The 14,543-nt window shown below is 38.1% G+C and overlaps 1 protein-coding gene across 4 annotated transcripts in view; it reads right to left on the bottom strand.

Moving 5' to 3' along the window:
- Positions 1-2,057: 2,057 nt before the first annotated feature.
- RBM39 (RNA binding motif protein 39) overlaps positions 2,058-14,543 on the bottom strand; it is a 44,085-nt gene continuing 31,599 nt past the window's right edge. For 2 of the 4 annotated variants that reach the window (XM_011929131.1, XM_011929133.1), the window contains 7 exons: positions 12,957-13,161; positions 11,892-11,969; positions 8,216-8,248; positions 5,869-5,950; positions 3,675-3,780; positions 3,116-3,194; positions 2,058-3,028 (listed from right to left, as the gene is read on the bottom strand). In XM_011929131.1, the coding sequence (XP_011784521.1) occupies positions 2,928-3,028; positions 3,116-3,194; positions 3,675-3,780; positions 5,869-5,950; positions 8,216-8,248; positions 11,892-11,969; positions 12,957-13,161 (684 nt within the window). In that variant the 3' untranslated portion in view covers positions 2,058-2,927. Of the gene's footprint in view, positions 3,029-3,115; positions 3,195-3,674; positions 3,781-5,868; positions 5,951-8,215; positions 8,267-11,891; positions 11,970-12,956; positions 13,162-14,543 lie in introns of all 4 variants that reach the window. The other 2 variants (XM_011929132.1, XM_011929130.1) reach the window with 1 other exon arrangement.

The following is a 14,543-nucleotide window of genomic DNA, read 5'->3' as shown; positions in this document are numbered from 1 at the left end:
AACAGGCACACGCCACCATGCCCAGCTAAATTTTGTATTCTTAAGCCGTGTGCGGTGGCACATGCCTGTAGTCCCAGCTACTCGGGAGGCTGAGGCAGGAAAATCGCTTGAACCCTGGAAGTAGAGGTTGCAGGGAGCTGAGCTCGAGCCACTGCACTCCAGCCTGAGAGACAGAGCGAGACTCCATCTCAGAACAAAAAAATTTGTATTCTTAGTAAAGATGGGGTTTCACTGTGTTGGCCAGGCTGGTCTCGAACTCTTGACCTTGTGATCCACCCGCTTCCGTCTCCCAGTGTTGGGATTACAGGCCTAAGGCACCATGTCCAGCCTGAGGTTGTTCTTTAGATATACCTAGTGGCTTTATCAGAAAAAGCAAAACAATTTTTCCACTGTGAAAAAAATTAGAAACACCAGCCACTTCTGTAGCTTAACTGGCTAAATTCCAGATGATTTTCTAACCAGTCATCAACCATCTATATAGCTTGCCATCCACAAAACTTACTAGAGTTTGATGATAAAAAGCTTCTGTAGTGAGGCAATTGTCCATCTCACCTGCCTAGGCCACACAGACCTTGGAGTTACTAACCTGCATTGCCCATTAAGCATTTCTTCAACAGAACTTTCAAAGATGGTAGTCATTGTTATTATAAAGATAAAAGAAACTAAATGAACACTTTGGAATACTGACAGGCAGGAGGAAATTAAGGACATTAGCAGATTAGCTACAGATTTTCAAACCAGTGGGATGCTGACTCAGGAACTGATTGGACATAAACAGTTTCACTCAGAATGACCTGTTTTCCATGCACAACACTATTCAAGTTACTACACTCCAACCACATTTCCTCTGAACGTTATTTAAACACCAAATTTCACTCTGTGGTAGTGACTAAATTTTGGCACAGATGAGATTAACCACTAAAGTCCATGTTTGCTGGTCCAGTTCTCTAGAAAGCAATGACACGGCAGATTTGTTTCCTGTCAAGACTTGGTTCAAGGAAAAATTTGATGGCAGGGGATACTTTGGAAAAAGAGCACACTGACAGAATGTCTCTGCCCCAAAGAACACCGCAGTCTGGTATTGAGAAATTTTCAATGAGGTTGTGCGCAGTGGCTCATGCCTGTAATCCCAGCACTTTGGGAGGCCAGGACAGGTGGATCACTTGAGGTCAGTTTGAGACCAGCCTGGCTAACATGGCAAAAACCGTCTCTGCTAAAAATACAAAAATTAGCTGGGCACAATGGTGCACACCTGTCCCAGCTATTCAGGAGACTGAGGTGGGAGAATTGCTTGAACCTGGGAGATGGAGCCAAAATCACATCACTGCACTCCAGCCTGGGCCAAAGAGAAGACTCCGTCTCAAAAAGAAAAATTGAACTTTGGGAGTTTCCATTCAAATTAAATCACCAAAACAATGGGATGTCAAACAAAATGACTCATATGAAATTCTGATGCTCCCCCAAACTCAAGCTCTTTAAATGAACTAAGTTTGTAAAACTTGTGCTTGAATGCCAACAACAAAAAAAAGTTGAACAAATGAGGTAAGGAAATCAGTATTTGAAGGTAAATTAGGAGCAGCATTGCCTACTCAAAAGATTTACCAGGATACAGTTAAAGAGAATTGAGTATAAATGGTGATGGCTTACTTTCCAACTAGTATGAAAGCTGAAAACCCCTTAATGCAGTAATATATGCAGATATATCAATTTGGGAAACCAGTTTGAAGTTAAGCCATTTTGTTAAGTATGTATTGTAAATGGTGAAACTTTTCTTCACAAATATGCCCAATGCAGGAGACCAAGAATGCCCAGGTTTTAAGGCCCGGCTGTTTGCTTTTCTTTTTCGTAAACCCCTCGGTTTTGATATATTCTTCTAAAATACACACGGCTAGACTATAATGGCATAAAGGAATTCATGGGGGGCAAGGTGAGGGCAAGTTTCCGCAGACTTGGCACATTTTCCCAAGTGGAAAGTAATGAATTGCAACTAAAAGAACCTAATACTCTATTCTCAAATTTCTGTAACTTTATAACATTTGAAAAATGAAGATTTCCTGTGGCCTTTTTAAGAGACTTTTATTTGAGTGGTTCTTACAAAGATTGTTGCAATATGAAAGTCATTTGTTTGATAGAAATATCAAGCTGTCTTGTCAAACACACTGAAGTAACCCAAAAATATATTTCAGAGCTCACAGAGCTTAAAAAGAGCAAAGATTATATGCAACCAGACAAAACCTATTTCTGCATTTCCTATTTCTTTCTCAGACTGCTTTGCTTACCAGACTCTCACTAAACATCTTCAGGAAATGCAGGGATCATTTTGTTTGGAATTTTAAGACACACCAGAACACACAGTATTTACAAAGAAACTTTTACAGATACATTAATTGAAAAGATACCATCAAGAAATATTGTAATTTTGAAATCTCCCTTTCTTGGCAATTGATCAGAATGCAAGATGAGATGCTACCAAACAGCCCTTTAGCTGTCTTGTATTTCCATACACTAGATGTGTATTTCAGAAACCTGCTCAACCATCAGCCAAAGATCAACATTAGTGAAATGTGAAATGTAACTTGTGTAAAAAGTTAGGCTTCTGAAACAGTAAAAACATTACATCCCTGGTCTGCCTTTTTACAGAAAGCACATTTGTTCTCCTAGAGCTATTCCTATAGTTCATTAATTTTCTACATGAACATTTTAAAAGGCAGAACAAGAGAACAGTTTTGTATACAGTGGGATTTACTATTTAGGGAGAATGAGCACACTGCATTCCTGTTAACATTTTTATTTTTTCAAGGTAACAGGAAATTGTATACAAATGACAGTAGATCCTTGCCTCTTTATTTTTATCTAAATAAAAGATAACTCAAGATGAATTCTCAAGAAAGAAAAAAAGCTATATACATAAGGGACTATATCTTCCTTCATCGTCTACTTGGAACCAGTAGTTGTGTTGCTGTCATAGAATCAGGAAACAGGTTGTGGTAAGTTGGAAGAGGTACATACGCTGCTGTTATCATTTTACCTATTGAAAGAAACAGACATGTTGGGTTTAACGTCTTCATTTTAGAGTCCTAATAACAATGAGTCAAAAAAATAAATTCAAACTCACCAGCAAACCACCTGCCATGCAATGCATTGACAGCAGCAATAGCTGCAGCAATTGATGGGCACTTCACGTACACATTGCCCTAAAACACAGAAAAAAATGAAAAAAAGTTAAAGACGTTGCTGTATACAAAATGGACCCAGGTTAAGTTTATTCAAGTTGCCTGTAGAAACTTAGTGCTCTATAACCACAAAATGGTTTACCATAATTGTTCCACTGGCTAGTAAGTATATGCAGAATTTTATTGAAAAATGACTTATGCTCCCAAACTTGCCCTGTTTTATCTTTTCTCTATGATTTATATGCAGTCTAAGAATGAATCAAGATGCCAAGATTTCACAGCAAGCTTTGAGCATTACTAGAAACTTCTCTCATACCCTGATCAAACTGTTACTGATTTTCTTTTATTTTGGAGGGTTTATTTAGCAACTATATTAAAGCTACTTTCAGGTACACACACAAAAAAACTATAATGGAAGACAGTGACCGTAACATGCACCACATATGTGTGAAGATTAAGTAGAGACAAACAACCTAACATCATTCATAAAGATGAAAATACCTGAGCTGAATTTTTGTCAACATAAATATGAATAACTCCTCCATGTTTATTACATTCTTCAATCACATCATCCTTAATCTCTGTATCCCATCCAACTTCTTCTTCTCTGTAAGAAAGTATTAAGGACTCTTAAATACTATTGAAACAACTATATATATTTACAAATGTATCAAAAAAATTAAATATTCTATGAATTAAAAAAAATACTTTGGGAAAAAGCACACTGACAGAATGTCTCTTTCCCAAAGAACACTGCAGTCTGGTATTGAACAATACATTTTTTTTTTTTTTTTTTTTTTTTTTTGAGACAGAGTCTCGCTCTGTTGCCCGGGCTGGAGTGCAGTGGCCGGATCTCAGCTCACTGCAAGCTCCGCCTCCTGGGTTCAGGCCATTCTCCAGCCTCAGCCTCCCAAGTAGCTGGGACTACAGGCACACGCCACCTCGCCCGGCTAGCTTTTTGTATTTTTTTTAGTAGAGACGGGGTTTCACCGTGTTAGCCAGGATGGTGTCGATCTCCTGACCTCGTGATCCGCCTGTCTGGGCCTCCCAAAGTGCTGCGATTACAGGCTTGAACCACCATGCCTGGCCCTGAACAATAAATTTTCAATGCGGCCGGGCATGGTGACTCATGCCTGTAATCCCAGCACTTTGGGAGGCCAAGGTGGGCAGATCACCAGAGGTCAGGAGTTTGAGACCAGTCTGGCCATCATGGAGAAATCCGGTCTCTACTGAAAATACAAAAATTAGCCAGGAGTGGTAGCAGGTGCCTGTAATCCCTTCTATTCTGGAGGCTGAGGCAAGATAATCGCTTGAGCCCAGGAGGCAGAGGTTGCAGTGAGCCAGTATCAAATCCCTGCACTCCAGCCTAGGTGACTCCATCTCAAAAAAAAAAAAAAAAGTTAAAAGGTATAGGGTTCTGGGGAAAATCAAGGCCAAATAAGATAGAAAACATTAATCCCAACCTAATTTTATGACTCCGCATAACCTGAAAGTGACTTTTAAATAGTTAAATGGGCCAGGCACAGCAGCTCTTGCCTGTAATTCCAGCACTTTGGGAGGCTGGCACATCACTTGAGGTCAGGAGTTCAAGACCAGCCTGGCCAACATGGCAAAACCCCATCTCTACTATAAAGATACAAAAATCAGCCAGGCATCATGGCACATGCCTGTAATCCCAGCACTTTCGGAGGCTGAAGCGAGCAGATCACTTAAGGTCAGGAGTTTCGAGACCAGCCTGGCCAACATGAGAAAACCCTGTCTCTACTAAAAACACAAAAGTAGTTGGGCGTGGTAGTGTGCACCTGTAATCCCAGCTAATTGGAAGGCATGAGAATTGCTTGAACCTGGGAGATGGAGGCTGCACTGAGCTGAGATAAAGCTGGTGGCGCCACTGCACTCCAACCTGGAGTGAGACTCTGGCTCCAACAAAAAAAGTTAAATACTTCAATGTTATCTATTAAACGATACTTACTACAAAAGTTTATCACCATTTTATAGATAAATTTGAAAAGAATTCAAGACTCTTTGAATGAGTCATACAACTGCCATTATATGAAATGTAACTTATCGAAATCGAAACATCTACATTTTGATTGGATGTACTATATTATAAACACGATATTTAAAACCAATGAGACGAGTTAAAAAATAGCATCCTAATCACTAGCTGGGCATAGTTACTAGCATTCTAATGCTAACAGTTATTAGTATCCTAATCACTAGCTAGGCATAGTTTCCACGCCTGTCTGAAAAATTATTTTAAAAGGATCAAAACTATGCAGTTTCAAATGAAATATGGAAATACCAGGCCGGGCGCAGTGACTCACGCCTGTAATCCCAGCACTTTGGGAGACTGAGGTGGGTGGATCACATCAGGTTGGGAGTTTGAGACTGGTCTGACCAGCATGGTGAAACCCCGTTTCTACTAAAACTACAAAATTGGCCGGGTGTCGTGGCGCATGCCTGTAATCCCAGCCACTCGGGAGGCTGAGGCAGGAGAACTGCTTGAACCCGGGAGGCGGAGGTAGCAGTAAGCCAAGATCATGCCATTGCACTCCTGCCTGGGCAACAACAGCGAAACTACATCTTAAAAAAAAAAAAAGAGAGAGCGAGAGAAATATATGGAAAATATCTTTTCAAAACAACTCTATTAACACCTTGATAGGAAATATCAAGAATAAAGTCCATTACTTACGTTTGAGGGTTAAACATGTTAGAGAGTTGAAAACATTGTGTTGCAAGTGGCTGAACAGAGGCAGCTGCAGCTAAAGCTGAAGCTAAAAAAAGAGAGAGAGAAATTAGTTTCATGGAAAATGCATGAAAGTATCCCTCATAAATACTTTAAAACGAAACCAAAAACCCACCCCAAGCATGTAACTAGGATGTCACTGGAGTATTTTACCTTATTTAATATTGCTACTAAAGTATGTATCAGTAGCTTTTAGGTGCCAGAAAACTGAGGTAACCTAATACTTGAAACAGACATTCAGAAATTTGAGAATCCTATTTTTAACAGGGAAATTAAACTTTACGTGTTATCAAAATCAATTCGATCAGACAAAATCTCAATACCCGAGTAAGAAGGAATAAAACAAAATCCTTTGAAATGCCAAATAAATCTATATCCTTTCCTATCTCTCAGCTTTCTGCCCATGAAGTTTTTTAAATCTAAAAACTGTAATTATAAAAGAATTAAAAGACATATAAAATCATCCAAGTGTTTAAAGACAATGTCCTAGAAAAATAAATCCTATTATAACAATCCTATTAAGAAAAATAAATCCTAAATGTTTTAAAAATGATGCCTTAGCACAATAAAAGAACACTGAAAAGAGCAGCATATATGTGTAATATCCACTACTACCAAAACATACTGGGGTTTGAAGTTTAAAGAGCATTTTCCAAGACAGTTGCTCCAATGCTTTCACGTGATTTACAAAAATATTACCAGTAGCTGTTACAGAACTCACCGTAATCATATTATCTGACCAAATTTCATTCCAAAACATAATAACAACAAAGCTAAGGATAAAACAGTGCATTAGAAATTATGGTAATTAAAATAAACGATCACTTAAAGTATCAAAACTATTACACCGAGAAATTAGGGCTGTGCATAAAATATATCATAAAATGATGACTTTTTGGTAGCATACAAGTACTTTAGCTTCTCTGTAATATACAAGTTTTTTTTTCTTTTATAAAGTTTTATTTTAAACAAAATTTTAATGTAACATCAAATTCTACTGGAAAAAAGTTAGATTCGAGAGTGTATTATAACTATGCAAAAATGAAGATCACCGAATAGCTTACAGAAGACATGGAAGCGTCCTTGAAAAAACTAGAAAGTCTAAACGCAACTGAGGAAGACTTGATTCTTCCAGTTTCTCAAGTTTAGTATGATTATATACCATGAATACTAAAAAATATTAAGAAAACGTACTGGCCGGGCGCGGTGGCTCAAGCCTGTAATCCCAGCACTTTGGGAGGCCGAGACGGGCGGATCACGAGGTCAGGAGATCGAGACCATCCTGGCTAACACAGTGAAACCCTGTCTCTACTAAAAAAATACAAAAAACTAGCCGGGCGAGGTGGCGGGCGCCTGTAGTCCCAGCTACTCGGGAGGCTGAGGCAGGAGAATGGCGGGAACCCGGGAGGCGGAGCTTGCAATGAGCCGAGATTGTGCCACTGCACTCCAGCCTGGGTGACAGAGCGAGACTCCGCCTCCAAAAAAAATAAAAAAAAAGTACTATACAAATATTCATGTTCAACCTAGATCAATGCAGAACACAGTAAATCTGGGAAAATCTTTTTAAAATCTCTTAACAAAACAGCACTGAGTAGAAGCATCTTGTTTGTGAAAAAATTTAATTCTTGTCTATGATGGAACATGACATATCTTTCTCATAATCATTTCCCTAAACATTAAGCATACTCCTACAAAAGATACAGAACTTACATTAACAGCAAAATGCTCATGTCAAGCAACAGAGATTTAGTGATAACTAAAAACAAGAAATCATAGCCTACTTAATGAATGGTTTCTCTGAAATATGCTTGTAATTTAAGTTTGGATAAACCTCTTATTGCTTGGTACTGGCTTAAATAAATCACTGAGTACTATGTCTTAAGCAAAAAAAGGTGAGTTTTATAGCATGATTCATAATTTTATACTGACACAACTTCCAGATTCCATGTTCTAAAATACTTGCCTACTCGTTAACAAGAAAATACTTCATTTCCTGACTTCTATATGCAACTTATCAACACTCAGAACACACAGGCATAAAACAAAAACAAGGCTGAAAATTTTAAGCAAACTACAGCAAAAAAAAAATTTGATTTTTTTTTAAGTCCATTAATTTGGGTTAGGTCTTCTGAAATATAGACAGATTACTATGAATATACCACTATGTGCCATTGTGTCAAAAATCAGTCCAAATTACTGGTATAAAAATATGACAATAAATACAGAAAACTGTCTTACTACATTTAATTCTATTTCAAAGGCAAAAATAAAAAATAGAAACACTTCAACTCACCTTCAGTCTGCTGGGAAAGTCTTGTTTGCAAATCTATAACAAAAGAGAATTCTACAGCTCAGTGCAGGAACAATGAAGAGCCTCAACTAACAGGGTAAATGTCAGGAAAGCATTAATAAAAGAGGACTACAACAGCAGGGTTTATTGAAATGTACTTAGTAAAACCTGGCAGCAAAACCTCCTTCCCCATTCCTCATTGACAAGGCTTTGGGGCTTTTCCCCCTCTTATCCTGGGAAACTTACTTTTCCCTCTCTCTTCCTAGACTAAACTACTCTTCCGTATCTCAAGTGAATTCCACTACACTACTATACAGCTGGGAATAATGGGAAATGGGGAAAGGGAAGCACACCGGTCAGAAAATGACTGAAAAACCCTGATCTTGAGAATTCAATTCCAAGTACTTGGGAGGAAATACAAGTATTTGTATTTTTAGTGGCCATAGTACTTAACACTTTAAAAGGATATTGTAAAATTGTCAATAGTGCACATAAAAAGCTGTAACAGTTTCAATTATTTCCCAATTCAGGAAGAACATCACCATTGGGAAATATACCATTCCAACAGTATGTATATATTATTTTTTAAGGACTTTTCAAGGATTTAACTTGTCAAATCTAGCCCATAATGGGTCAACTTGATTAATGATTTCCTGGCCTAGTGTAAAAATTTAGCAAGGCAGGCATAAAAATCTCTGGAGTTTTCTTACAAGCTATGAAGTTTAGGAAAATCAATCAGTATTAAAAATAAGAGAGATGTGACCAATATATTTTCTCATATAATCGTTAGATTTCTACAGTGGATGCCATCTTAAAGCTGCTACAGAGTGCAACAGTGGCAAGCCTGAAGATTAAGTCTGCCACAGTGCTATAATGCTCTCCTCAAGTTCTTTTGATAGAAATATACAACATCAAAATTTTGATTCAGTAACCTAATTTTCATTAAAATCTGATTCAATTTCAACACTTTATTACCACATACACGGGTTTCTTGCTGGGGACAGAAAATGATCATAAAACATGGGCAAAAAAGTACCGGGATCTGCAGCCCAAGTTGTATCAGGATAAAATACCTGGGTCCCAGGTGCTCAAAATTGGCATCTCAGGGAGCTGAAGAAATGTAACTGGTGTATACTGAAGGAACTTGAAGACATGACCATGTGAACAGTGTCAATAAACTTTAAATAATAACACAATTTGTCTTTTTTTTCCTAAAATGGGAAAAAATGTATAGATATCAGAAATCCATGCTATTTTATCAACCCAATCATAATTTCAAAAATGATTTGTCATATCATTTGTGACAAAGTAAAAAATAAAGCATGGGTTTCATAAAGATAAAGACTCTAACCTATCTTAGAAAGGGCCTATCAAACTGGCAGAATAAAATAATGTGGATATAGTGATGATCCACCCCTGGTTTCACCCAATAGCTTTAAAAGACTTAGGGGACAAGGGCCTCAAACACAGTGAACACTCAACAATTTTATTTCAACAGGTTATATGTAGTATTTTAATGACCACCATCTGGAGAAATACATCAGTTACACAGATATTCACCTAAAACATGAGTGTTATTAATGCAGAAGAAATTTATAGTAAGTCTAATAAAACAGAATGATCTTTAAAATCATCTCTACCACCAGCACTAAAAGAGAATATAACAAGATACATAGATAAAGGGTAGGGACTATTATCAGGAATCCATATGGAGCTTTAGGATTTTAGCTGCCTACATTCAAACAATCTTAATATAAACTATATGATAAGAAAGAACCCGAGAGGTACAGTCATACATAATAAAAGAAATAATGGCTGACGGTAGAACTGATATTTAACAGAGGATTATCTTCAGTTAACTGAAGATATTCAGAGCAAATCAAGGTATCTGATACAGCATCCAGGGTGTAACAGTAATTGTCTATAAATGACCCCTTTTTGTCACTGTATCAATTCCCTGAAGGCAGAAACAAATCTTTCACCACCCTTTAGTGGAATACCTAGAACAGGAACTAAAAATTTTCTAAATTGTCAAAGAACAATATGAACAACGGGAAGCAAAATAGGTAAACAGTTTTCTAGTTAAAAAAAAAAACCAAAAAAACCCTTTAAACTGCAATAATAGGGTATAATTCTCTAAGTAATGAATTTAGTATCAATTAGAGCAAGTAGCAATTGACAATTATTCACTATAAAGGATCAAACAGCTAACACTATAAACTCAAAATATGTATTAATCTAATGGAATAACTTAAGGAGGGATGAAATGACTGTTAAATACACAAATGCCTTACTGGTTGATTCTTCTTCTAAGTATAAACTGGCATCATTGTCAGAAATTCTAGGGAGTAACTGCTTGTCAAATTTCAAGATAAGTCATACAATTTGATAGAAAGGAAATGAAACCAAAGGCAGGTTTTCTAAAGGTACTCACACACTTAAGAACATCCACTAAGAAGGCAAAGCAGTGAAAAAATAAATGTAAGAACAGAAATGATCTACTTTAATTAAATATTGAGCCTTCAATTTCGAAGAAAGTTATGAAGCAACCACAGGACCTCTCCATACATTCAGATGCAGTACTAGCAGGGTCTAAAATATATCTTCTGAGTTACAGTCTCACTTCGTATATAAGGTCAAAGGACCAGCCAGGTGAGGCGGCTCATGCCTGTAGCCCAGGATTTTGGAGGTTGAGGCAGGCGGGTCTCTACACTACAAGGTTCCTCTTATAATGTTCTAAAGGCATGTCTTTGACATTTCAAAATTAAATCCTATCCTATCTCCTAGATTTGGGTCAATGTAGAAGTTACAGGTAATTAACGCATGAGGGCCCAACGCAGTGGCTCACATCTGTAATCCCAGCACTTTGGGAGGCCAAGGCGGGCAGATCACTTGAGGTAAGGCGTTCAAGACCAGCCTGGCCAACATGGTGAAACCCCATCTCTACTAAAAATATCCCTGCTACTCGGGAGGCTGAGGCACAAGAATTGCTTGAACCCAAGAGGCGGAGGTTGCAGTGAGCCGAGACTGCACCACTGCACTCCAGCCTGGGCAACAGAGCAAGTCAACTGTCATATAAATAAAAATAAAAAATAAATTAAAAAAGGTGGGGAGGGGTGCACGGGGGAATGAGTGTTTTATAAACTAAATCCCTTTTTACACAACTGTAAAAATGTCAATTCACCCTTCTTTTCCTGTTGTCTCCAAAATCTCCATCTCCCAATTCATGATCTTAAATTTGTATGTACTATTAAGAAAAATAACTGTCTCTACACTCTTACTACTATAATAGTTTAAAGTAAAGCTTTTTTAAATGCCTCTAGTATTTTCTGAATTCGAATATTACAACAAATATTTTTTTGATCAAACAATATAGACCTTGTATTCAATAAGTGATATATTTTAAAATATATCACTTAATTTAATTTAAAATATATTATGTCAATGAATTTCAACTAAAAACTGGGGTGCAGGGTTTAAAATTGTCCTGACAGCTCATTTTGATGGTTAATTCTAGCTTACATCTCCACTTCCTTAAATAGAAGACTAGAAACTAACAGGTTATAAGTACTTGATGAATTGAATTCTCAGTGAGTCCTTTTGAATGTAAAAATTTGGAAAATTTTCGAATTAGATGAAAAAAACAATGATTTAAAATTAGAAAAGATTCAATTCCTACCTGCCACAGCACCAAATGCCAAAGAGCCACTCATCTGTAGAGCTTGCTGTGCTGCTGGTGGAATCTGCAAACCTGTACCTGTAAAAGAATAGTCTTAAAGTTCTTACTATGTTGAGAGCAGAGAAACGAAGTTTCCTGGGTGGTTAATATCATGATCACTTCACTAAAACAAACTGCAAGGAGGGCCGAGTGTGGTGGTTTACGCCTGTTATCTTAGCTAGCACTCAGGGAGGTGGTTCACTTAAACAGAGATCGAGACAAATCTGGGCAACAATTGTGAAACTCCATCTCTCTCTCTCTATATATTTTTTGAGATGGACTATCACTCTTGTTGCACAGGCTGGAGTGCAATGGCACAATCCCAGCTCACTGCAACCTCCCCCTCCCAGGTTCAAGTGATTCTCCTGCCTCAGCCTCCTGAGTACTGAGATTACAGGCACGCACCACCATGCCCAGTTAATTTTGTATTTTTAGTAGAGACAGGGTTTCTCCATGTTGGTCAGGCTGGTCTCGAACTCCTGACCTCAGGCAATCCACCTGCCACAGCCTCCCAAAGTGCTGGGATACACAACCACCAACCAACAACAAAAAAACAAACAAACAAACAAAAAAAAAACAGAAATTAGCCAGGCATGGTGGTGGTGGTTTACTACTGTTAGTCCCAGCTATTTAGAGGTTAGGGTGGGAGGATGGGTTCAGCCAAAGAGGCAGAGGTTGCAGTGAGCCAGAATCGCACAACTGCACTCCAGATTGGGCAACACAGCCAGACCCTGCATCAAAAAATAAGAAATTACAAAAAGAAAAACTTGTAACTTCCTAAGTATGACATATAAACACTACATAAAGGAAATCTTGCAAATTATGCTGTGGCGTTCAAAACACATAATATAGATTTCCACACATTAATACAAGGCACATCATCTATAAAATAACATGCAGTGTGCCTAAGGATAACGCCAACTACAAAACAAGATAAAATCTTTTTCCATTTCTTAGTTTGCATGGCTACCTTTCTTTTCCATTACAATACCTACAGTAAATCATTCGTAGTAGCAAGGAACTTACCCTCTGCAAGTCTTGCCATTAACTGAAGACGACCAGTTGTTCCCAAATCTATTCCAGTCCTTTCCAGTTCATCACTGTCCAAAAATGAACTAGCACTCGAAGCATCAGTACGTTCAGTAACATGACCAACTTTCATTGGCCTTCCTGCTAGTTCAAATCCATTAAGTTGTTCCAAAGCCTTTTTGGCACATTCTGAATCAGAAAACTATATGATGGGGGAGGCGGGGACAGGAGACAGTATTTTAGTTTTTAAAATATAAACTATACTTTAAAATACAAATATATTTTTAGTATATTCAATAATTACTCCTGAATACTAAGGTAGAATTTTCAAGTGGTAAGTAGCAAACATAACACACATGAAGATGACACAAGCAAATTAAATTAGGCTTGTTGATGTGGTAGTTTACATAAAAGATATTACCAGTAATGACAGCTTTATATTTGAGAACATGGGATCGTGGTTAGAAAATGTGAAAACTGGCTGGGTGCAGTGGCTCCCACCTGTAATCTCAGCACTTTCAGAGGCCAAGGCAGGCAGAACACCTGAGGTAGAATTTAGTACTTTTCTAATAAAAATGTGCCCACTGACGAAAGTCAATATAATCCTCACATATATAACACTACTTTTATATAAGCAATTAAATACATAACTTGATATAAATTACATATATATAAAATTCTGATTTACACATATACCCACAATGGCTTATTTGGAGGAAAAAAGGTGGAAAATATCCACACTAAAGTTACTAGAATAAAAAAATAAAATTGGTGAGCTATGTTTCATAATTTTCTCCTTTTACCAGTTCACTGAGGTAGGTAACAGCCCCACGACAAGTTAAACAGATTCGCTATCAACACAGCAACAGGCTTACATTTTATTGAAATGTAGATATAAGTCAACAATTTTAATTTCCCGATAGAGATATATAATGTACTTTCAAAAATACTGTTTCCAGGCCAGACGCGGTGGCTCACACTGGTAATACCAGCACTTTGGGAGGCTAAGGCGGGCGGATCACAAGGTCAGGAGATCCGAGACCATCCTGGCTAACACAGTGAAACCCCGTCTCTACTAAAAGTGCAAAAAATTAGCCAGGCAAGGCGGCGGGCACCTGTAGTCCCAGCTCCTTGGGAGGCTGAGGGAGGAGAATGGCCTGAACCCGGGAGGCGGAGCTTGCAGTGAGCTGAGATCGCGCCACTGCACTCCAGCCTGGGCGACTGAGCGAGACTCCGTCTCCAAAAAAAAAAAAAAAAGCCGTTTCCAGGACCTTAAAAGATTACAGAGCTCACACATCTGAAAAAAGTACCATCATGTATAAGTTTCATAATGAGATCTTAATACATAGAAACACTTCACTTTTAAAAGTAAAAGGCATATCTTCTTACAATTACTTCAACTGTCACCTCATAACCCTACTAAGACAGGGCAGCCATGGCTAGCCAAAAACACTTTGACGGAGTCTCACTCTGTCGCCCAGGCTGCAGTGCAGTGGCCGGATCTCAGCTCACTGCAAGCTCCGCCTCCCGGGTTTAGGCCATTCTCCTACCTCAGCCTCCCGAGTAGCTGGGACTACAGGCGCC

This window comes from Colobus angolensis, unplaced genomic scaffold (assembly GCF_000951035.1).
Source record: "Colobus angolensis palliatus isolate OR3802 unplaced genomic scaffold, Cang.pa_1.0 Scaffold8, whole genome shotgun sequence".
Taxonomy (NCBI): Eukaryota; Metazoa; Chordata; class Mammalia; order Primates; family Cercopithecidae; genus Colobus; species Colobus angolensis.
The sequence above is the reverse complement of the archived record's forward strand: the minus strand, read 5'-3'. Positions and strand labels throughout refer to the sequence as shown.